Here is a 24916-nt window from a genome sequence, read left to right on the forward strand (position 1 = left end):
CTAGTAACTTTCTATACTCAGGATCTTTTTCTGTTGTTTGCTCATTTTCCAGCCTATTTCTTGACTTTTAACTCTATGATAGAGTGGGACTATGCTTCCCAAGTGTAGGGAGCACCGTCCCAAGTTTTAGGTGTTTTATATGACTGTTTTCAGAGATACTTCTGGGGACCTGTAAATTTTTGGCTTTTGCAAGGTGTTATGATCTAGGGAAAAGTGTGTTTACTACTCTCCGGTACTGTGCACCGCTTTGTGGGTGACTACAAGCACTCTTTTCTGCCCTAGAACTGTGACCGGGGTCCCTGTTCCCCTGAGGCCAGAAGTTCTATTGTACTAGAGCTCCTCCTCACACTAGGACTAAGGCCCAGAACTGGGACCTAGATCCAAGTATAGGCATTGCCACAGAGTCCTGCCCCTGTGCCAGCCAAGGACCCTGTATATCTCTTTCTGATCCATTGTTTGATTCTTTACCATCTGTGGGCTGAGAGGTCTTGAAACCATCACTTGCTGCCGCTGATTCAGTTGCCCTGAGGCCTGCTCTTGCTCTACGGGGCCTATTTTGAGCTGCCATGGCTTGTGCTGGACTGCATTTCTCTCTCACCTTGGTGCAACAGACTTTTCCTGCCAACCTTCTAAGTTGTCTTGGACTGGAAAATGTTTTGAGTTATTATTTAAAAGTATTTGGGGGGCTTTTGGGGGAGAACTCAGGAGAGTCCCTGCCTGTATCTGAAAGCTTTTCCAGCTTGGCAGGACCTACTAGCATGTGTATTTTGTTGGCATACTCTTCAGGAACTTAAGGTTACTCCCATAGCATAAAGAGACATCAGAGTATGACTTCATTGGAATATTTCATTTGTTAAATGCATTTTAAAATTAAACTTAGTGTACATCATTTTGAATAGTGTTAGTTGTATACATATTGTTGTCCTTTTTTGTACTGGATTACATTTCTTAAATGTTGAGGAATCAGTGAGCTGTTGGGTTTTTTTGACCATTGTCCTTTCTTCTTCCTTTTAAAATTCCTAGTGGTCATATGGTAATGGGAGATTCCTTTAATACATCTCTCTTCAAGCAGACATTCCAAAGAGTTTTTAGTAAAGACTTTAATGGAGATTTTCGAATGGCATTTGGTGCTACTTTGGATGTTAAGGTAAGATATGAAAGTCTTTTCTATTCCCACTCCCTTTTTTTTTAAAGTGTTATGAATGAGCTCTTCTTATACCATTATGTTACATAAGTGCACAGAAAAGCATTATGGTACTTGTACCATGAAGAAATAGGGAATGTAAATATAGTAATGTTTTTTTACCCAGTTGTCATATTTCTGGTAGTTTGGGTGTATACAGCAGTCTTTTGGTAAATGGAAAAAAGCCATAAAGGGCTTAAAAAGTAGCCCTCATAAAACTTTTATATTTTATTTTATCCATTTCTTTCTTAGACACAAAGTAGGCCATCTCAAGTTCTGCCCTACCATGCCTTCAGACCACAGGTATGAGGCAACAGGAGAAGAGGTAGTAAGGAGAAGGAATATTCACCGATAATAGTAGATGAAAATGCACTGGGTATCCAGTGTCCAAGTATACAAATATCCACTAAAGCAGTCTAGAGAAGTACAGTAATCTGGAACATTTTATTGTAGTGGCAAACAGATCTACTTAGTCTATTGGTCATCAAAGCATTACATGTTACAGCTCATCGATGGTCATGAGGATGACCCTAATCATCAAGAAAAACTTAAAAAAGGGATGTTGCAAAACAGAATTGGGTATTGCAGGTAACAACTGAGAATTATATGTATTAAATATTTCATATTTATATAATGCTTTGATGTTTACAGAGAACATTCCCCATGACAACTCTAAGGAGTAGGTAGTAGTTATTATCATGTCCATTTTTTAGATGAGAAAACTGAGGCTGTATGGAAGGTAAATGAAATTATCTGTAGTCAGTCAACTTACAAATACACCAAGCAAATTTTGCATAATCTAGTACTGTTTCTGCTGTCCATTCTAAATAGGCTAAATCCTAATGTTAAATTGGGTAACTGTATTCTTAAAATTTTTGCTGTATGAATTTTTCTGAAATATGAATAGGAAAAGTAGTTATTAATTATTCTGGTAATGTTGATTCTCAACCACTTTTGGAGGTAGGTGCTGTTATTATACCCACTTTACAGATGAAATAACTGAGGCCTCCCTAAGGTCATATAGCCATTATGTATTTGAGGCAGAATCAGTTCAGATCTTGACTCAGGCCCAGCACTCTGTCTACTGTGCCACCTTGCTGTCTTAAGATGGTTTAAATTTCATGGGTGCTGATAGCAGTCTTACTTTGGATATGTAAGTTTTTTTTTTAACATAAATTATATACAGTTTATAAATTATATAAAGGAGGGAATTGTTAATATTTTAATCAGTTAATAGTGATCCTGCAGAGACCCTCAAGAAAAGTTATATATTATATATATTATTTAAATGTATATAATTTTTTTCTCCAGAGAATGTGCTGTTGATTTTTTTGTAACTATTGGGTTTGTGGGATGAGTGTGGTTCTCAATTTTATATTTCATACTCTTCTATTGTTGTGTTTTAGACTTCTAGAGAATTAAAGATTTCAGGAGCGATTGGTCCATGTATATCTCTAAATGTGAAAGGGCCATGTGTGTCAGAAAATGTGAGTAAAATTTTTTTCCTCATTCCAAAGAAATTGGAAAATTATTTGAGGCAGTGCATTAAATTATTGGTTTATATTTCTTTAGGTAGAAAGGATTTGTCTGTAATAGAACTTTTGCTATTCTGTTGGGTAATGAACTTTCGTTTGGGTGCCCTTAGCATTTTTTCCCCTACTTATTATGAAGTTAAAGACACTTGGGAGAGAGAGAACTAAATTTTGAAATGCTTATTTTCTTTTTAGTGTATATGGCTTATTGTTTTGCTTCCTTGAAGGACTGATACAGTAATACTTGAGTACTGTTGTATCTAAAGTTGTGAGCAGAACTCCCTGCTGCCTAAGTAGACTAGCTGTGTTTTGGGAACAACACACTATCAGGATTGAGCAAACAAAAAACAGATTTAGTGGTTAACTAAGTGATTAAGAAATCAGGAAAGGAATCAGATACTGATAGCCCAGCTCCTTCAGTTCTTCCTTATTTTCCAAAAGGGAAAACCCAAGGTGTGGCTAGAGTCCAAAGAAGAGACCTAAAGCTTTAAGGGTTTAAAAAGGGTTTTCCTCATGATAACCTTATTAAGTAGGTAGGATATGGTATACTTGTTGTGGAGAGCAAAATTATATCATAGAACATTATATAGTCAAAGGGGAGCGGAAGCCTATAAGCTATAAGTAGTGATAAAAAAAATAGGAGTACAGTTTTAGGAAGAAGATCCCCAACATCAAACTTTACCAACTTTGTAGTTTTGCTAACAAGGTTGGCCCTACTTCTTAATTTCTCCCAGAGAGTAGATGTGAAATGCTTCTTTCCTTATTAGATAACACCTATGAAGGTAGGAAGACTAGGCAAGTAGGAAGAGATAAGTGCATGGTTTCTGTAATCTCCATCTTGCCATTTGTGGAGGAAATCATATATTATCTCTTCCCTTCAACCTACTTCTTAACATCATCTGAAAAATTCCTCTCTCCTATGCATGAGGCAAAGAGTTGCTAGGTGAAGGAACCTGAGAAAACTAGGAAATTATGGGTCAGTTTTAGATGTCACAGTAGGCAATGTGAGCAGTTGAGATTTTGGTGGTTGGTGGCCATACATAGTTTATATCCCCTTTGTTGCTTCAGTTTACTTTCCTGCTTTTTGATCTTTGAAGAACCATACTCAACATTTTGATGAGAGGAGTTAGTAAGAACAACACTAAAGGTTGGTTTGGATTGGATTGTCTTCTTTAGATCCTAGAAATACTTTGCTGTAATACATTAAATGTAGTATTTTACCCTTTGGTCAAATGAATATTATACTCTTTCTAAAGAGTGCAAATTCCAGTCTCGTGTTCTCTGAACCTACCACTGTGAAAGCACTGGACTGTAAATAGGCATTTTTGGATCTGTTACTAAAAGAGTCCAGAGAAATCATATGCTATTGAAAAATTACATATTAATCTTTCTATGGAAAAATTTCAGTTGCAATTCATTTTCATATAGTCAGCATTCTAACTTTTTCTTAAGTACATGTGTATATATCAAGAAAGTAAATCCAGAAAAGAATTAAGCAGATCTCATAATGGAAACTCCTAAGATAGTCCTTATTCATTGCACTTACTACCAACTTGATTCCTTTAAGTTATCCCCAATCTGTTTGTCACTTGTATTTTTTCAAGTGATATGATGAGAGTTGGTTCAAGTTTCATTTTAGATATATTGATTTTAAAATTGCACAAACTAAAACTTATAATCTTATATATAATTAAACAATTTACAATCTGTTGTATTGAAATTTTTACCTGGAAAGAAGGTTCTGAAAGTAATACTCATAGTAAACTTTTTTCATTAGCAATTAACTGCCTTTGATTTTTTTTTCCTCCTCTTTTAGGAATATGGCATTAGTGGTACTAGTCAATGGAAAATCTGTAGCCTGGATCCCACATCAACTCTTGGCATCTACTTTGAAGTAGTTAATCAGGTCAGTCTGGTTCTTTCCTATGTATGCAGGGAATTGTACCAGGTACAATACAGAGATTAAGAAATTCAGTCTTGTTTTTTGAGAGCCTAGGGAAGATAAGAGGCTTGAGCAGACAATTCTGATACAAGATAGTATATAAGTGCTGTAAAAGCGGTATTTGTTAACCCAAAGGAGAGAGTGAGAGGATTTTAAGCAGCAGAATTGTGAAGGGAAATCAGGAAAGGCTTAATGGAGCAGATGGCATTTAAGTTGGTCCTTGGAAGATGGATAAGATGTGACAGGTGAAAGGAGGCCTTTCCAGGGGAAGGGAAAATCATGAACAACGGGAAGTGTATAGTAGTTCATTTTGACTGGAGCCTAGGATGCTTGAGATTAAGTAATGGGAAATAAGCCTGGGAGGGTAGTTTGAGGTCTGATTATAAAGGATCTGAATTCTTTGCTTTGGGGTTTGGGACTTTTATTCTTCAGACAATGGAGATCTGAGAGTGTTGAATAGTGGATAGAGGGTCAGCCTTGGAATCAGAACAGTGGGATTAAGTCCTACCTAACACCTATTGACTCTGTGTGACTATGAGCAGATCACTTAATCTCTCCTCATCCCAGGAAACTCTCCAAGACCATAAGTTGTAGACAGAGTGCCAATCTGCTTCAGTGGAAGGAATTTCCACACTGGTTGTTTCACATTCCAGTAAAATCATAGGCCTAGATCACAGAGGTGGACAGAAAAAAAATGTATTGAAGGTTTTGAGCAGACAAAAAAATGATCACAGCCATATTTTGCATGTTGTCATATCCATTAAATTAATATTTTTCCTAATCTTTCCTAATTTTTCCTATTTTTCCTAATCTTTCCCCAGTAGGAGGTAAATACTTTTCCTATACGTCATTATTAATGTAGGATTATATACTTGCCCCTAGTTTGGCACAATTTTACTTATGTTTCTTAGGACTGCCTCATGACAAACAGATTACTCAAGTCCCTCATTGGCAAATTGCTTTGATTGTCTTTGAGATTGCATTGTTTTTATTATCTTCTACCGTAATATTTGTGAACTGCTTGCTGAAGATTCATGGTGTGTTGGTTGTGATAAGAATGGGGCAGTTTGTGGATTATTTGTGTTTGCAGAGGTAACATAAAATAACAAAGCAATTTAACACCATTTTTCTCATAGCACAATGCACCAATACCTCAAGGAGGCAGAGGAGCAATTCAGTTTGTTACCCAGTATCAGCATTCCAGCTCCCAGAGACGAATTCGAGTGACCACAGTTGCCAGAAAGTAAGGATTTCCCATTTGTTGTTCTGTTGTGTTAATGAATAATTCCCCCTTTGAAGAAAGATTCTGGTATTAATGAACTGTTAAAATTCTACTGAATTGTCTAAGCCATATCTCCATGTTTGGTGAAAGAGGCCATATTAGCTACTAGAGTCATATCTGCTACCGCATTCACTTGCCTAGTAACCATTTATGTCAAACTAAGAAGTAAAAATCACTAGTCCATTTTGCTGTGTGTTTTTAATCAACCCACTAAAGCAATATGATGGGCTATTAAATGTTTTTAACTTCTTTGTAATATTGGTCTAGGGGATAGAACCTTGTATTAGAACTTTGGAGACCTGTATTTTAGTCTTGCTTCTGCAGGTTCTTTGGAATATTGGACAATTTGCTTCGGTAGTATTTCCTTTAGAAAAATAGAAGTAATGGTTATTATTTTCAGAGATGATGTGTGGCTAATTGATAATGTATAAATCTGGTAAAAAATACAAATTTAGCAAATATTTATTAAGGGTCTTCTGTGTGCAAGGCACTGGAACAGCTACTGAAGATACAAAAATACAATATGACACAGTTCCTAAAAGATTGAGCTTTTGGGGAGGAAAAAAAATGTTATGAAATAAATTTTTTTCTAAGTTTTTTTCCCCTGTATGTATTGAGTCTAAGCTATAGCATTAAATTAATTCTGGAATTATCAGTTGGGCAGATGCACAGAATCAGCTCCAGCATATAGAAGCTGCCTTTGACCAAGAAGCTGCTGCAGTATTGATGGCCCGGCTTGGGGTGTTCAGGGCTGAATCAGAAGAAGGACCTGATGTTCTTCGGTGGCTAGACAGGCAACTAATCAGACTGGTAGGTGTGGAAAGCTGTATTTTGATTATGTCTTGATTTCACCAATGTTTGTGCCAAAAAGATGCACTAATGTAACTTCATTTTGTTTTGCAAAATGCAGTATATGTCAATCAAACAGGTGTATTCTCTGCCTTCATACACAAAATATCTAAAACATAAAATGTCTGAACCATAAATGTCTGAAACATAAAAAGGCCTATAATGGTACCCCTTCCTAATTTAGAATTAGAAATAAATAAAATTGGGGCGGCTAGGTGGCTCAGTAAATAGAGCACCAGCCCTGGAGTCAGGAGGACCTGAGTTCAAATCCGGCCTCAGACACTTGACACACTTCCTAGCCTTGTGACTTTGGGCAAGTCACTTAACCCAGCACTCTTCTTGGATCCTAGGGGAAGATACAAAGTTGAGATGATACACAGTCACTACCTCAGTTGGGCTTATAGTCTGCTGGAGGGTATAAAACACAGTTAACTGTTAAGTACATTTTACGTACACAAGAGAGTTGCAGATGAGTTAGATGAATTCCAAGGTGGGGCCAAGGTTTTCCTGATCGTGATCAGAGAAGGCTTGAGTTGGGCTCTATGCCAGAAGGTCTTAACCATTTTTTGTGTCATAAACTTCTTTGGTAGTCTGGCAAAACCTATGGGGAACTTCTTGGAAAAATATTGTTAAATGCATGAAATGTATAGTATTATAAAGAAAACCAAGAGTATTGAAATACAATTCTCAAAATTTTTTTTTAACAAAGTTTATGGATCTGGGTTAACTTGTGCTTTAAAGGATGTGGGAAGAATGTAGCACTTGAAGAGGTGGATTGAGAGTATTTCTGGTATTGGAAACATTGTGGGCAAAGGGAAAAGAACAGGAAAGTAGGGAGTGTGTATGAAGGCAGAGAATACACCTATTTGACTGAAGTATAGTGCATATGTAACTGTCACATAAATAGTGAGAGTTAAGGCTAGAAGGGGTAATGTGGCATTTGATTTGAAGAGCATTGAATACCAATCTAAAGAATTTAAATTTTTATTTGATAGGGCAGTAGGGAGCCAAACAGAAGAGTGGCATGACATGATATGATCATGTTTATGTATAAAAACATAAATCTGGAGATGCTAGGAAAGATGGATTGAATAATATTAATAGCCTACGTTTATGAAATACTTGAAGGGGACAGAGAGTACCAACATAAGACCTATTAGAAGGTATTGCTGTAGTCCAGGGCAATGATACTAAAGTCCTATACTAGAGTAACAGTGAAAATGGGGAGAGAAGTGAATTTGAGAAATATTTCAGAGAAAGAATCAAGATTAATAACTTAGCTGAATATGAGAAGTGGGGAATATGGAAAGAGTTAAAGATAATGCCAAGGGTACAAACTTGGGAAACAGTAGTCAGATACTAGTAAAGTGTATTGGAATGAAGAGAAACTTGTTAGAGACCAGACGGGGTTTTGTAGGAATGTAGGCATAACTTGATAGGATTAGGAGTAGGGTAATAAAGCAGGGAGATTTTTAAAGAAAAAAAGTCAGGGTTTAGTGACTGATTATATGACATTAAAAAAAGAGGAGTAAAATTATTTAAAGGTTTGAATTGAAGCCTGAGTGATTGAGAAAAAAGTGGTATTGTTGAGAGAGATGGGAAAAGGGGTGCCAATTTTAGGGGAAAGGTAATTAGTTTTGTTTGTGACTTAATTTGAGGTAGAAAAGGGGAGTAAAGAGGCAGGGGAAGGGAATAAGCATTTATATACTGCCTGCCCTGTGCTAAGCACTTTACAAATATTATCTCATTTGATCCTCCCAACAACTCAGCCGAGTAGGTGCTGTTGTCATGCTCATTTTATAGATGAGGAAACTATGGCTAAAAGAGGCTAAGTGACCTTTCCAGGATCCCACAGCTAGTAAGTGTCTGAGGCTGGATTTGAACTTAGATCTTTCAGACTCCAGGCCCAGTACTCTATCCATTGAGCTAAGTCCAAATGTCTTTCGGGCAAATAAGCTATAAGAAGAGCAGGAGAAAGAGGATGAAATTTTGGAAAATACCCAATTATGGAGTATAAGGAAAAGGAGCCAACTTGTAGAGATAAAAGGAGGAGTTTTTCAAGAAGTAGAGATGGTTAATAAGAACACATTGTAGATGATCGAGAACTTTGAGAATTAAGTAATTCATCAGGTTTGTCAAGAAGGATGTTATTGATGACTTTAGAGAGAACAGCTTTATTAAAGTGGTGAGACAGCAGTCAGATTACAAGGCAGTCACAAAGAAATGGGCATGAAGAAGTGGGGAAAACAGGAATATACCACAGAACAGAAGCCATGTGATGCTGAAAAGCAGGTAGCACACTAAGAGGAGGGGCAGGCCTTTTGTCCTCACAGTGTCATCACCTTTATTTCAGTCAGACTAACTTGCATTTCTTTTATGTTCTCCACCAGTGTCAGAAATTTGGACAGTATAACAAAGAGGACCCCAATTCTTTTAGATTGTCGGACTCATTTTCTTTGTATCCTCAGGTAAGGAATAAATATCACACATCAGGGGTCTATTCAGTGCTGTGGGGAGTTAATTCTACAGAAGCTAAGTGTCTAGGTTACTGAAACTGACCCTTTCCTAAAAAAATTGCAATAAAAAAGATTTGCTTGATGAAAATTTTTGCTAAAAGCACTTCTCTGTTTTTTAAACAGAATATGCTGACTGTAATGTAGCTTTTCCTTTATGACTTAGTCATCATTCAAAACAATATTTATTAACTTTTATAATACACTAGTTTTTTTTTCTCTTTCCTTTCTTTTTTTTTTTTTAAAGCAATCGGGGTTAAGTAACTTGCTCAAGGTTACACGGCCAGCCATTTCTGGGTGTGGTGCTGAGTATCTGAGCCCAGATTTTTGATCCAGGTCATCCCGACACTGGAACCGGTGCTCTTTCTCGCTGAGCCACCTGGCCGCCCCTTCTCTTTCCTTTCTACTGTCATTTCTCCATTATCTGTAGCAGTCCTAGGTTCCAGTCTACTACGGTCTGAGAAATTGTATAACATATCCTATTACATTGTGTCTGGGTAGCAACCTGAGAGCCTTTTTTCATAAGCTACATAGGCTCAATGACCACTAGTTCCACATCCCAGTAGCTTTTTTTTTTTTTGCTTGTTTCCAATTTATCTGTGTTCTGGATATTTGAGGGAAATCTGGCCTTGGCATAAATGAGGTATTTCTATATTAATTTGCTATTTTTCTTTGAATATTATTCAGTTCATGTTCCATCTTCGAAGATCCTCATTTCTTCAGGTGTTTAATAACAGTCCAGATGAATCATCTTATTACCGACATCATTTTGCCAGACAAGACTTAACCCAGTCTCTCATCATGATCCAGCCTATTCTTTATTCTTATTCTTTTCATGGTCCACCTGAGGTAAGACTTGATGAAATTTATTTTTAGTTATCTTTTATGATGATTTTTCAGTGAACTTAATTATATGGTAAGACATCTTAAAATCATCATTTTCATAGTAGCTTAGCAATATTTTCTACTTTTTTTTTTTGAAGGGCAGTTGGGGTTAAGTGACTTGCCCAAAGTCCCACAGCTAGTTTTTTGTGTCAAGTGTCTGAGGCCAGATTTGAACTCAGGTCCTCCTGACTCCAGGGCCAGTGCTCTATTCATTACACTACCTAGCCGCCCCTATTCTCTACTTTCTAAAAAAAATTTTTTATGGAGACTCACTATTGGTTTCTTTATACTGTGTACAAGCTATATAGATGAGAGGAAGCATTCTTCTTAGTAATGGATAGTAATGTTTCCAAAGCCAACCAATTTTGCCTTCATAATCTCTTGCATACTCTCTCTTCTGTCCTCTGATACTGCCACCACTCTGATGCAGGCCTTCATCATCTCACTCTGGGCTTATTACAGTAGCCTGCTGTGACCTTGGGAAAGTCACTTAATTAAACCCTAATTGCGTCACACAAAAAAATCAGAATACAGTAGCCTGCTGGTTCTTCTCCCAGCCACAAGTCTGTCTCTTCTCCAGTCTCTCCTCCACTCACCAGTCAAAGGGATCTTTCTAAACAGAAGGTCTTAACATGTCACCCACCTATTCAGTAACTCCAGTGACTCCCTATCACCTCTAGGATAAAATATGAAATCCTCTGTTTGGCATTTAAAGCCCTTCAAAATCTGTTTGTCCCCCTGCAAGTCTACCCCACCCCCATTTTTCAGTCTTCTTACATATTGTACCTCCCATATACTCTTTGATTGAGTAACACTGGCCTCTTTGCTGTTCCTGAAACAAAATACTCCATCTTCTGATTCCAAGCAAGGCAGTGGCTGTTGTTCATGCCTGGAATGCTGTCTCTTCTCATCTTTGCCTTCCCTGGCTTGCTTCTAGTCTCAGCCAAAACCACCCCTTCTACAGGAAGCCTTTCCTTATCTCTCTTAACACTCATGCCTTCCCTCAGTTGATTATCTCTAATTGGTCTCATACATAGCTTATCTGTACAGTTATTTTCATGTTGTCTCCTCCGCATCGGACTGTGTGCTCCTTGAGAGCAGGGACTGCCTTTTACCTTTCTTTGTGTCTAGCCACAAGACCTGTCACAGAGTAGGCAGGTAATTAATGTTTATTGGCTGACAGACTGACTGGAGCTGGAATAGAAAAGGAGTTTTCAGCAGAGAATAGAGAGTTCTTGGGAGTAGTTTCTCAGTTTATTATTGTCCTTCCTCTATAATGATCAGGGATTATTTTTTAATGTGGTTAACATATTATTCCATGCTGTTCAAATTTAAAGCTTGTCAAGCAGAAAGAAGAAAACGTAATACACAAATTGAGAGAAAGTACAATGATCTATCATTTAAATCAACATGGTTATCCAATTTTATAATCATCCACAGAGCCTAGATGAAAGCTGTTATCATGTAGTAAGCAGTACTAATTTTCTTTTTTTAAGTTTTCTTGTAATTTCACCATTTTACTTTTTTCTCCACTCTTTCTCAGCCAGTACTTTTGGACAGCAGCAGCATTTTAGCTGACAGAATTCTACTGATGGATACGTTTTTCCAAATCGTCATCTATCTTGGTGAGGTAAGATGATGTAGGCACTCTTCTAATTTATTCTTTATGGACATTTCTGAGACTTTAGATAGTACCTGAATAGTAATGATGATAATGACGATGATGTTGCTAAGTATTGGATAAGAAAGGAGTTATCTTCATAATCTGACCAGTTTTCAGAGGGTACCATATTTTCATATGTCCAAGTTGTTTGTGCCTCAAATAATAGTTTTACTTTATACCTCAAGAATTCTTTTGAAATAGCATCCTAAAGTACCTTATTTAAGGTGGATTTCCCTATATATTCTCATCAAGAAAACCTAGCACACATGTTTTAGATAGCAAATGTTGCTTGATTGTTTTAACATAATACTCCATAATATAAATCTGTGTTTTATAATGACCACAAATATTACTTAAAGGGACTAAGTTTTAAGGGAGGTGAAAAGGGATACATTTCAGGCATATAAAACAGTTTGTGCATAGGCATAGAGATGGGAGACAGAATCTTATAACATGGGGAAAGCATCCAGGCCACTTTGAGTCACATGACCAGCAAGATGACAGAATAATGACTTTCTGCAAACCTCTTTAGCTCCTAAACCTCAAAAGAATGGAATTATGCACCAACTTTAGATTAATTACACAAGATAAGAAGATAGAAATCCCTAGTAAGGTAATTAACAGTCTGACAGTGTTTCTGTTTATACATTCTACTTGTAAAATAGAGCATATGCTGATTCTGCCCATTCACACGAAGCAAAGGAAGAAAAGGATTGGAGGAAATAGGTCACACCAAAAATGTGCCCTGAAGGGAGGTGCTCAGAGCCACAGGCTAGTAGGATGCAGTACATTTAGCCTGATGAGATGGGACTGGAAAACCATTTGGGGCTTCTTCTTCCAATAAGAGGTTATATTTGAAACTACTATGGAGCACAGGATTAGGAGTCTGTTTACCATTGAAAGGGAAGTGTGACAGGAGAGTGAGTGAGGAATCTGTAATAAAAAGACTGAAATGCAAGAAAATATAGAGGTGAGTAGATAAGAGTGCATGAATAAAAGTTTAGCATACAAGCAGTTAAATCAGTAGACCCATAACCTGAAACTAGGAAGAATGAGTGAAATCTTATTTAAAAAACGAAGTACATTTGGAAAAACACAATATAAAAGAATGTGAACCAATATTGTTGATAAAAGACAGAATCATGTTGACTCCTTTAAGATCATGGAACAATAACAAGGAATTCCAGGAATGATTCAAAAGGGAGCCAGCCATAAAAGGAGAAATTAATAATGAATTTAACTCAGAAATTAGAGGCCTCATTGCAGAATTACAATAAACAGAACAGAAAAAAAATTGAATGAATAATAGAGAATCTTTACAAACAATTAGAAGCTCTGAAAAACGGTAACAGATTTGGAAGACAGAAATAGTAAAATATAAGAAAAATTTGGCAGAAGAAAAGCAAAAGGAAAGAACTTTTTTTATTTTATTTTTAATTTTCAAATTAAATTATTTATTTTTAATTTTCAGCAGTCACTTTCATAAGTTTTAAATTTTCTCTCCTTCCCTCCCCAAGACAGTTTGCAATCTGATATGGGCTCTACACATACATTCCTATTAAACACAATTTCATATTAGTCATATTGCCTAGAAGGATTATAACAAATGGGGAAAATGGTGAGAAAGAAAAAAACCCCAAATAAAACAAAACAAAAAAGGAAAGTAATTGTCTTTCTCCTGCATTCTGACTCCATAGTTCTTTCTCTGGATGTGACTGGCATTTAAAAGGAAAGAATTCTAAAAGTTAAATCAGTTAATAATCTAATTTCTATGCAAACCAAATTAATCTTGAAGACAGATTGCAGAGATATAATTTAAAGTTTCCAGGAGTCAAATTTAGGCCTGATGTAAGAAAAGAAAACCTTCCTCACAGTTAGAGCTGTCCAAAAGTGGGGCATGATGATGCCTCTGGAGATAGCTTGTTGTTACCCTTGGGTAGAGGTCTTGAGGCGGAGAACACATTACAATTTGATAGGTATTTGAGAGTGGGGAATTCCTTTGGAGGAAGGGTTGGACTAGATGACGTCTGAGGTCCCAACTCTGAAATTCTTGGAGTTGTTTTCTTGGTGTGCTTAGATTTCTAGAAGCCCATTGAAAGAAATGACTGATTCTCCTCTTTTGGAGGATGCTAAGGCAACTTGGTGGCACCATAGCGCACTTGAAGTCAGGAAGACCTGAGTTCATGTACAGTCTCAGATACTTATTGACTGTATGACCTTGGGCAAGTCACTTCATCTGTGCCTAAGTTTTCTTGTCTGTAAATTGGGGATGATAATAGCTCTATTTCCCAGGGTTGTTGTGAGGATCACTTGACACAATATTTGTAAAGTGCATGGCACAGTGTTTGGCACAATAGTAAGTAAAAGCTGATTCCCTCCCCCTCTTTTCATTCTGTGTCTCAGAACCCCCACCCCCAAATACAAATCCTATTTTCCATCCCCACCAAACCAGGGAAATAGTTGGTTTTCTAGGGCACTAGAAAATGAGTAAGATACAAGAAAGTGAAGATTTATCTTTTCCTTGGTTCTTTCTACATCTTCCCTTGCTCTTTTTCCTACTTCTGCTATCCAGGAAAGGGTTGCTCAAAGTTTTAGCTGTTTTATGACCTGACGAAATATATTCCCTTAGATTGGATGGTGGTTTTTTGGGGGAAATGCTCCCAAGTACTGAGTTCTTATGACAAAGAAGCATATATGATGGAGGAAGAAATTGAATAAGGTACTATCACCAACTTAAAAACTTCAACCACCACTTCTGATGGATTTAAAGTAGAAGCAATCCGTTAATAATAATAGAACTTACATAGTGCTTTAAGGGTTTGCAAAGCCTTACACTTATATTATTTCATTTATCTTTTTAACATCCCTTGAGCTAGGTGCTACTGTCATCTCCATTTTATAGTTTATAGTTGAAGAAACGGAATGAGAGATCAAACGATAGGTCTAAGCTCAGACAGCTAAGTGTATGTCTGAGGCACTATTTGAACTCTGGTCTTCCTGAGTCCAAGTCCAATGGTCTTATCAACTGTGCAGCTGTTATAAGGACCTAGCAGTCACCTCATTTCTAACAATGGGCTTCTAGAAACATCTGGAGTACAGGTTAAACATATGTCACCTGTATAGGGAAGTTAATATAGAATAGTGGGTATGGTCAAGTGACTGGCCTCTCAGCAAACTCCTAGAATTATCTTTAGGGCATTTTAAAGTGGTGAAAATATTTATAATTATTGTATCTTAAATAGTATTTTCTATGTTACTCTGAGACAGTATGGTATTATTGATCTTGGAGTGCTGGCCTTACGAAGACATGGGTTCATATCCCACCTGTGGCATTTATTAGAAGTGTGACTTTGGACAAGTCATTTAATCTCTGGATCTCTCTAGGTACAAAGTCATCAATAGGTTGCATTTTGTAGTTATGCAGGAAGTACCCACACTGAAGATTTCCCATACTGGGACTATCAGTATCCTTCATGTAGCCTTCATTTATTTGCATGTTTCTACTATGTTACTAAATGAGGTGGCCTGGATGGTGGTAGAAAAAGAAAGGAAGGGATAGACACAATAGCTTTTCTGAACAGGATTTGGTGACCAGATTCAGGGCATTGGAAAAGAAGGTAGAATATTCAAAGGTAATATTAGACTTTATTCCTATGAAATGGGAGACTCTTGACAAGAAAAAAGTCAAGGGAGAGAATTGATTATGAGGGAGAAGGAAGGAAAATTATGTTTTGTTTCAGATTTGTGTATAACGTGTTAACAAAGGTACAGAGTTAGAAATTCTGGGGATTGAAAAGTGCTGTTCAGGTGGCTAGGTGATGCAGTGAATAGAGCACTGGCCCTGGAGTCAGGAGGACCTGAGTTCAAATCCGGCCTCAGACTTAACATAAAACTAGCTCTATGACTTTGGGCAAGCCACTTAACCCCAACTGGCCTACCTTCCTTCTCCAAAAAGCAAAAAAAAAAAAAAAAAGTGTTGTACTAACTTGTTGCTTAGAATTTTACCTTAGTAAACTTTAAAAAGTTATATGCGATTATGTCAGAATCTTTAAAGGAAAAACTGTTCCATGATTTAAACACAGTAATCATCAACTCCTTTGTGATGTGGAATACTTTGGGTCTATCATCACCTTTATCATCACCATAGAGCTTTACTTCTTTACCTTATAATTTTGCTGTTTGGAATAAATCCTTATTTATTTCATTTTTGTCATTGTTGGAATGTCAGATAAATTTCATGGAAAATCAAGTTTTAAAAGACATTGAAGTTTTACCATAAAATGTTTTTCTTTTGGTGTAGACCATAGCCCAGTGGCGCAAAGCTGGCTATCAAGACATGCCTGAATATGAAAATTTCAAGCATCTTCTGCAAGCTCCATTAGATGATGCCCAGGATATCCTGCAAACTCGATTCCCAATGCCAAGATACATCAACACTGAACATGGAGGTAGTCAGGTAAATTCAAAGAGACTCATCACGGGATTAGCTAAAGACTGAGAAATTTGTTTTGGGCTATAGCAACTCTCAAAGTTGAAGACTATTTCTTTTTTTTTTTTTGCCTTTGGAAGGCAACTGGGGTTAAGTTACTTGCCTAAGGTTACACAGCTAGTTCTTTTGTGTGGGTGTTAAGTGTCTGAGGTCGAATTTGAACTCAGGTCCTCCTGACTCCAGGGCCGGTGCTCTATTCACTGCGCCACCTAGCCACCCCTCTGAAGACAATTTCTTAAGATACAGAAGTATTGTCGTAAATGTCAGTAGAGAGAATACACACTGAGGAAATGAAGAACTTTAAAGTACATTTTCAAAATAGATTTAAAAAAAATAATAGCTATGATGAAAAAAGTTGATTTAAGACTAGAGAAATATTTTGCAAAATAAAATATTTGGGAGAAAACTGGATTTAGTAAAAATTTCTTAGACTCTTAGTTTTGACACTTATTGAACATGTTACCATAGTTAAGTCGCTTCACCTTTTATGAGCTTCACTTTTTTCCTAAGTAAATTGGGAATAATAATAATAAAATAATAGTAATCTCAAGGATATTGTAAGGTTTAAATGAAATAATGTATGGAAAGGGCTTTTTAAAGTGGAAAGCACATGCAAGTGTAAGTTATTGTTGTTATTGTTTTGGTTATTATTCCTGATTAAGGAAACAGCTTCTTTAGCAGGTAAAAATTGTGACTAAAAAAAATAAGGTACTTGATGACTAACATAATCTAAGGAACCACTGTTTTATGGAGTTAAATAACCTTCAGTTCAGGGAGTGGCTAGGTGGCGCAGTGAATAGAGCACCGGCCCTGGAGTCAGGAGGACCTGGGTTCAAATCCGGCCTCAGACACTTAACACGAAAACTAGCTGTATGACTTTGGGCAAGTCACTTAATCCCAGTTGCCTTCCAAAAAGCAAAAAAAAAAAAGAACCTTCAGTTCTGCTTACTGATTGCACAGCCTCAGAAAATTCTTAGCCTCAGTTTCCTCATGTCAAATGAAGATAATAATGCTTGCCGTGGCAATATCTATAGTTGTAATGAGGAAAGTACTTTGTAAACATATTCTTTCTACACATTAATGTAAATAGAATTTATAATAAATAATATGTTTTTATTTTTTTTAAGGCTCGGTTCCTCTTGTCCAAAGTGAATCCATCTCAGACACATAATAATTTGTATGCTTGGGGACAGGTAAGGAACTGAATTTCCAAAAGTATGTCAAGACTAGGTCCCCCTTTCCCATTCCATCACCACCACCTCTTCTTCCCACCCTTCCTTGCATTCTCTAGCACCACCAGCAATGAATGCTCTCTCCTATTGATTTCAAGTACATTAACATATTGCATTACTTTGTCCAAGTCAAAGGTTAAACTCAATGGATCTATTTTTTCATTTGTACAATAGGAATAATATTATCTACTTGTACTATTTTCCTTACTGAATTGTTAAGGATTCAACAAGAATCTGTCTAGGCATGCCCCAATTACTACATTGCCCAAACTAACATTTTCACAATAATATCATTGTCAGGTTATTATCTCCACTATAGCACTTAACATTGTTTTTTCTAAAACAATTAAGTATGATTAGTGGATTTTGCCTTAAGTGAAAATGTTAGTCTTGCCTCTATCTACACACACACACACACACACCACACACACGCACATGCGCGCAAGGTAGTATTGTGCTAAATTCAGTTCTGTTCTGATTTACTGGGCCTTCACTGTAGATATGTAGGCTCAATACAAAATTTATGTAATCATAACATAATTATTTTATCTAAAATAAGTTTACATTGATAGCTGATATTTACACATTTATATCTGTCCAAAAGTCACTGAAATCATCTATGAAAATCTGATTTTGAATTATTTTTTGTACATTACTTTGAAAATTTTCTTAGTTATATTTATGTTATCCTATAAACAGGTTAGAAGCAAATAAGGCAATTTTGGAAGAGTTGTCTCTTAATTTTAAATTTATTTGATGATGATTGTTTCTATTTGAATTCACCTAGATATCAAAATTGTGTTTTAGGGGATAAGTACTAAAAGGAAGAAAATCATATGAAATGTAATTGCCATCTTTTTAAGGCTTAAAAATGTAGTAGTGAATGTGAACTCAAATTAAGAGCTGTACTTTCTGCTTATGTTTGTGACTCCAGCATTTAGTGTGTTTTTTTGTACACAATGTGTTCAATAAATGCTTTGACTAATCAGTAGGCATTAATCTGATGGATTTTCTTTCATTTGTCACACACTCAGATGGCTATCTGCAGGGCAGTGTGCCAGGAGTGCTGGAAAGATGCAAAGTTTAGCTAAGATATGCCCTCCTCAGTCATGAAGCTGGAGGGAGAGCACAATAGCATTGGAATAGTGTGTATTGTATTTTTCAAGTTTCAGTGCAGAGTGATTTGTGAGGTCCTAGATGAAACATGGCTTTTGTGTAGGTGGTGTCATTTGGGTTGAACTTTAAAGGACGAGTAGGAATTCAGCAGACAAAGAGAAGGACATTCTAGGCATGGCAAATAGAATAGGGACATATATTTAGTCAGTCCAGTTTGGCTGGAGCGCCGAAGTGGGTAATATGATAGGAAAACAGGCTGATACCAGGGGATCTTTGAACAATCAAGCAAAGGGATTGCAGCTCTACTCTTCAGTGGAGATTTCTGAGAACCCTAGGAATAGTTGGGCAGCAGTGTTGAAGGATGTATTTGAAGATTGTAGGAGTAGAGGACAAGAAGACCTGTTAGGAAATTATGGTGGTAGGCCAGGCAAGTGGTAATAAGAGCCCTGTAATAAAGAGGTGGAAGGGAGTGGGGATATAGAGAGGATAGAAATAAGAAATGGTAGAGGTAGAATAATAATAAGCCTTGGTAACTGGTTGAATATGAGAGGTGAGGGAAGGAAAAGAATCAAAAGATAATGCTGAGATTTTCAGCATAGGATTTAGGGTGAATATTTGTGCCACTGACAGAAGAGCAGGTTGGGAGGGAAAGATAAGCTCAATTAGGAAATATGTTGAGTTCAAACTTCTGATGGGACATTCATCTTTGTACAGACTTTGTATTTACTTATATAATTGTTATATTCCCCCAATAGAATGTTAACTCCTTTAGAGTAGAGGCTTTTGCCTTTGTATCCTTTTTCACATAATGGGTTTTTGATGAGTATTTGTTAAATTGATGAATTCAACTAGAGAGGTCATATATAGGCAGCAGGTCTGGGAGCTTAGAAGAGATATCAGTGCCAAAGATAGTAATTTGGGAGTAATCTGCACAGTTGAAGCTATGGGAATTAGTAAAATTGCTCAGGAAGAAAGAATAGACTAAGAACAAACGCTTAGGAAATATCTACATGAGAGGTGGAGAAAGATGAAGAATCTAGAGAATTGAGGAGAGTCTCGAAAGGATGGGGGGAAGGGGTTAGTGATTTGTGTAACAAGTTGCAGAGAAGTCAAAAAGGATGGGGACTGAAAAAATGAGGGTGTCATTGGCTTTTGAGAGAGCAGTGTTAGTTGCATGAAGTTGACCACATCTGCAAGGGGTTGAGAAAAGAGTTACTTTGTGAAGAAGTGAAGGTATCAGATGTAGTCAACTTTTTTTAGGAAGTTTAGCAGGAAAGGAAAGAGTGAGATAGGATACAAGGATTTAGACAATATAGTTTTAGAATTTGAATGACTTGAGTGTTTTGGTAGGTAAGTGGGGAGGAGCCATTTGACAGGGAGGGATGGAAGATTCATCTAGCAAAGTGGGGTGAGGTAGTGACATGACAGCTAGAGCAAGATGTGTGAGAAGGGAAGCAGAAAGGACTGGCATTAAGGTAAAGAGAAGGATTAGTTCTGTGAAGAGGAGGAAGGTGACCTCTTCTGAAACCCAAAGGGGAAAGGAGAGAACAGGTGGTGATCCTGAGAGGAAGGAAGGAGGGGAGCTGTGTTGACTGTCTCATGATTATCACGTCTCTGTTTGTAAATCTCCAGGGCTCCCTCTTGCCTAAATTCAGATTCTCTTAACTGGCCTTCAGAGGCCTCTATAGCATCTGGCACCACTTATGTCTTTGTAGCCTTATGTCACACTGCTCTCCTCTAAGTACATCCTACCCTTTCCTTTGTCTTTGCTCAAGCTATTCTGGAAGCTTGATCTCTTCATCCTTCATCTCTCTACCACCTGAATTCTTGTGTCTTTTAAAGCCTAGCTCAGATGCCACCTCAACATTAATTTCTCAGATCACTTATCCATAGTAATGACCTTATATCTATGGCTGTCACATAATAGTATTTTGTATTTTGCTTCTGTATTTCACTTATGTGCTACTTTGTATTATAGCTTTTGTGTTTATCTGTTCTGTCACACTGACAGACTGTAAGATTTATGAGAGCAGGGGACCATGTCGTCTTGTGTAAACTCTGTAATCTGTGCCTAGCATAGTATTCTACAAACAGATACTTAGTAAATACTTGTTGAATTGAATTGGATTAAATTGGATAATCTGAATTTTCTTGGGGAAATAGGAAGCTAAGTTTTCTACTTTTTATGTAGAAAATTGGGTACAAGAAGAGAAAGGGAAAGGTTTGGACATGGAATTCTCATCTCTTTGCAAAATAATCTATTTAGACCTTATACTGAATTGTGTGTTTTACAAGGTTATTTCTTTTTTCCCCCTGTAATCTCATGATTTCTAATATTTTACAAAAAACAACAGAAACGACATAAAGTATCTTTATTTTTCGGTTTTCAGGAATCTGGAGCTCCAATATTAACAGATGATGTTAGTCTGCAAGTGTTCATGGATCATTTGAAAAAGCTGGCAGTGTCAAGTGCCTCCTAGATTGAGAAAGCAGGAATGTTCAAGAAAGAAGACAATAACTAGACTATGTTCATAGCTATCCAAAACATTTACTACATTCCTTTTACTTATTGTAAGATTTTAAAATATCATAATGTATTCCATACACTCAAAAGCAGCTTTTTACGTAGTTCTTTTGATTTTTAATTTATTTGTACTCTTTTTATTTTGTTCTGTCTTTTTCATGAACTATAATGTAGTTCATTCATGTCTTGGAACTTATAGATCTTTATCAGCTTTCTTTGTCTCAGCATTATAATAGTCTGTATAAACTATGGGAACTTTTTACAGCTCTCTCAGATGAAAGAATAATGGTCATAAAGACAATAAACTGGATAGGGAGAGACCTAGCTAAAAAGGTATAATAGAAAACCTGAGTTTCTTTTGTTTTGTTTAAAGAATTTATGTTACACTGCCTGGAGGGACATTGTATTTGTGTATGGAGAGCTGGCCTCAGAACCAGGAAGAAGTGGAGTCAAGTACCACTTCTGAAACTTCTTGGCTTTTGTGGCCCTGGCCAAGATACTCGGTGACCTGGGCAGCAACTCTCTATGATTACAAATTGCAGAGAATGTGCCAACCTGCATTGGGAAAGGGTTTTTTTTTCCACTGAGAATTTCCCTTCACCAGTGGGGTCAAGCTAAGATAAAAAGGGATCCCTGCAGGCAGCAAGCTACAGTGCCCAAGTTTGACACTTTTGCCTTACATCAGTGGACGTACAATTCCGGCCTGTCCTTATCTCATTCTTCTGGAATTTCATCTTCATTTATCCTCTAAATGATAACAGAGGAAAAGCATGCCAGTAGTGCCACATTAGATAATGTGACCTGAGAGGGCCGGTACAGTGTGAACACACCTCTAAGTTAAGTCCACAAGCATTTAAAAGTAGATATTATTGGTGTATTATTGGCACATATTATTATGTGTGCTAAGCACTAAAAAAGACAAATCTTCCCCATCCACTTCACACACAAAAAAGCTGCATAGTCTCTATTCTCAAGTAATAGTAGTCTAATGTAGGAGAGAGTGAGGAGACTAGGATAAATTAGGAAATTATTTAAGATTTATGTACCTAAGGGTAGGCACTAAGGAAGAAAGAAAGAAAAGCATTTATTAAGGTGCATGTGCCAGGCACTGTGCTCAGTGCTTTACAATTATTGTCTTATTTCATCCACACTACAGCCCTGGGAGAGAAGTACTATTATTACTCCCATTTTACAGATGAGAAAGCAGGCAGAGATCTAAGGACATGCCTAGGGTTACACAGCTAGCAAGTATCCTGAGGCTCTAGGCCCAAAGCTCTACTGTGGCACCCCCTAGTGGATGGTGGACATTACCATAAGGCAAGACTTGAAGAAATAGGGAGGCAGAGATGAAAAGAGAGAGAGAGATCCAGGCCTGGGAGGTGCCCAGAATCAGGAGATAAGAACTTCTTGGTTGAGGAGATCGGTGTCCTTGGATACTGGGCGAAAGACTAATGTCACACTGCAGTGAGCATGGTGGTCATGGTCATGTGCCATCAGATAAAAGTATTTTTCTTTTTTTGGTATCGACTACCAGATAATTTTAAAGTAGTAATAATGCCATTATAACGACTAGCTTATTCTAAACAACAAAACAAACAAACAAAAAACTAGCTAAGTGGCACAGTGGATAGAGAAAATGTCAGGCATGGAGTCAGGAAGACCTGAGTTCAAATATGGCCTCAGACTAGCATATGACCCTGGGTAAGTCACTTAATCCCAGTTGCCTTGGGGGGGGTGGGGGTGGAGAGGGAGGCTTCCCAGCTTTTCTCCCTAAGGAATGACCTGCCTTGTTCTCTTCTGGGTCTTGTCAGCAAGATCAGTCTTCTGGCAAGAGGAGATTCTTTGTCCCACACCTAAGTATTTTTCCATGTAGGGCCTACTTGTTCAATAACTGCCAAGAATTCTGAAGTTCCAGGGCCAAAAATTTCTTTTACTCTCACTTGTAGATAACTGGGTAGAGGGAAGGCATAGAGACAAAGTTAAGCTAATAGCAAACCTGCCTTCTTAAGCATATATGGCTTTTTATATACGTGTGTCCATCAAAGCCTTAAGACAAAAGAACTTTTACCTCCTCTGCCCCAGTCCCCTTTGCACAGGTTCCTAGTACACTCTGTCCCCGCCTGGTTGAAAGTCACTATCTCTTCCCCTCTACTCCTCCCACCAGAAGTCTCTCAGAGTCTTGCTCAACAGATTGTAGGACCCACTACTACTTTCTCCCCAGTGGTTATTGGTTAAGGACATGGCTATTCAACAGTTGGATGTGTGGGGAGTAAACAACTACAATTCATCTGGTTAGACCTCAGGACCTTTTCATCTAACCTGCAGCTGAAACTGCTATTTGAATTGACTAACCTTGTTAGTGAACTCCAGAACATGAGAACAGATTATTTTACTTTTCTGTTTGTAACACCAACACTTAGCACAGTGTTTGACACATAGCAACAAGTTCGTTAGTTAAAGACCTAATACTTTCCATTAAATGGGGGCAAGGGTTTTGCCCTCACACACAGGCTCAGGTGTGTGGTCCACCTCCCCATTTTGGCAAGAATTAGATTAAAATGAAATTGGAAAGTATTTCATAAAACAAATGCCATAGAACATAGATAATGTTACTTTGTGGTTTTCTAAGTCAGTATCCACTATGATTCTTGTCCTTAAACCATACGATCCCATTTCTATTTGGCTTTGACACGACTCTTTGAGAAAACAGTTATCCTATCCACATCTCAGGGGTTAGAGGCACAGTACCCCCATGATCTGGAAAAACTAAAATTTTTTGACCCTTCATATCAGAGAAGTCTGAATTTTTTCTTTTGTGGGTACCTCATTGTAAAATTTGGGCTAAGTATTTGTTCATAGGCTTTGTGTCATCTGGGGCTTCTTCAAAATTCCCATTTAATTTCTTACACAATCCAAGATTTATCAAATGGGGAAAGTTGAGATGTGGAAGAGATTGGGGTTTGGAGACAGAAGGTGAGTTTGAATTCCAGCTCTGCCATTTGCTAGCCTTTCTGTGCTTCAGTTTCATTGTCATTCAACTGAAGATATTTGCACTACCTATCTCAGAATCATTGTGAATATCAAATGAGAGAATGGATGTAAAGTTTGTTTTAAACTTGAAAATCCTACATATTAAATGTCAGCCTTTTTTTTTGTCAATGGTATAGCAATGACAATGAGAAACCTGGGAAAATTTATATGAACTGATTCAAAGGGAACAATTTATAGGATAACAATGTAAAGGTTGAAGATATAAAATGTAAAGACAACCTGATCTTTGATTAATACAATGACCAACTATAATTCTAGAGGATTCACGATGAAACAAACATGCTGCCTACCTTTTGATAGGTGATTGACTCAAGTGCAGATTGAGCCTTTTTAAAAATGTGATTAATATGGAATGTTTTGCTTGACCATATTTTAATAAATTATTTCTGTCTTTGTCTCTGTCCTATGTTTCTCTCTTTCTCTCTCTTTTCTCTGTCATTGGGAGGGAGGTGGGAACAAGAGAAGACAGATTTTCTTGATTGAGAAAAAATTTTAGTTTAAAAAAAGGAAAAACAGTTTGCCAGGCATTGTGCTAGGTGATGGGAATATGAAGACCAAAATGAAACAGTTCTCTCTTTTAAGGACCTTAAATTGGGGGTGGGGAGGGGTGTAGCGGCAAGCACCCCAAGTGTCCTCAAGGTTTGCAGCTACCACA

At 37.2% G+C, this 24916-nt stretch overlaps 1 protein-coding gene across 2 annotated transcripts in view; it reads left to right on the forward strand.

Annotated features, from left to right (window-relative positions):
* SEC23B (SEC23 homolog B, COPII coat complex component) overlaps nucleotides 1-24656 on the forward strand; it is a 40050-nt gene extending 15394 nt beyond the window's left edge. For both annotated transcript variants that reach the window (XM_069075477.1, XM_069075476.1), the window contains exons 10-20: nucleotides 1024-1147; nucleotides 2590-2670; nucleotides 4532-4621; nucleotides 5794-5900; nucleotides 6596-6749; nucleotides 9179-9256; nucleotides 9989-10150; nucleotides 11730-11816; nucleotides 16150-16305; nucleotides 17466-17531; nucleotides 21077-24656. In XM_069075477.1, the coding sequence (XP_068931578.1) occupies nucleotides 1024-1147; nucleotides 2590-2670; nucleotides 4532-4621; nucleotides 5794-5900; nucleotides 6596-6749; nucleotides 9179-9256; nucleotides 9989-10150; nucleotides 11730-11816; nucleotides 16150-16305; nucleotides 17466-17531; nucleotides 21077-21166 (1195 nt within the window). In that variant the 3' untranslated portion in view covers nucleotides 21167-24656. The remainder of the gene's footprint in view (nucleotides 1-1023; nucleotides 1148-2589; nucleotides 2671-4531; nucleotides 4622-5793; nucleotides 5901-6595; nucleotides 6750-9178; nucleotides 9257-9988; nucleotides 10151-11729; nucleotides 11817-16149; nucleotides 16306-17465; nucleotides 17532-21076) is intronic.
* The last annotated feature ends 260 nt before the right edge of the window (nucleotides 24657-24916 follow it).

This window comes from Petaurus breviceps, unplaced genomic scaffold, assembly GCF_028583685.1.
Source record: "Petaurus breviceps papuanus isolate PSGF00001 unplaced genomic scaffold, PetGlider_PUasm1.0 90919, whole genome shotgun sequence".
In the NCBI taxonomy this organism is placed as follows: Eukaryota; Metazoa; Chordata; class Mammalia; order Diprotodontia; family Petauridae; genus Petaurus; species Petaurus breviceps.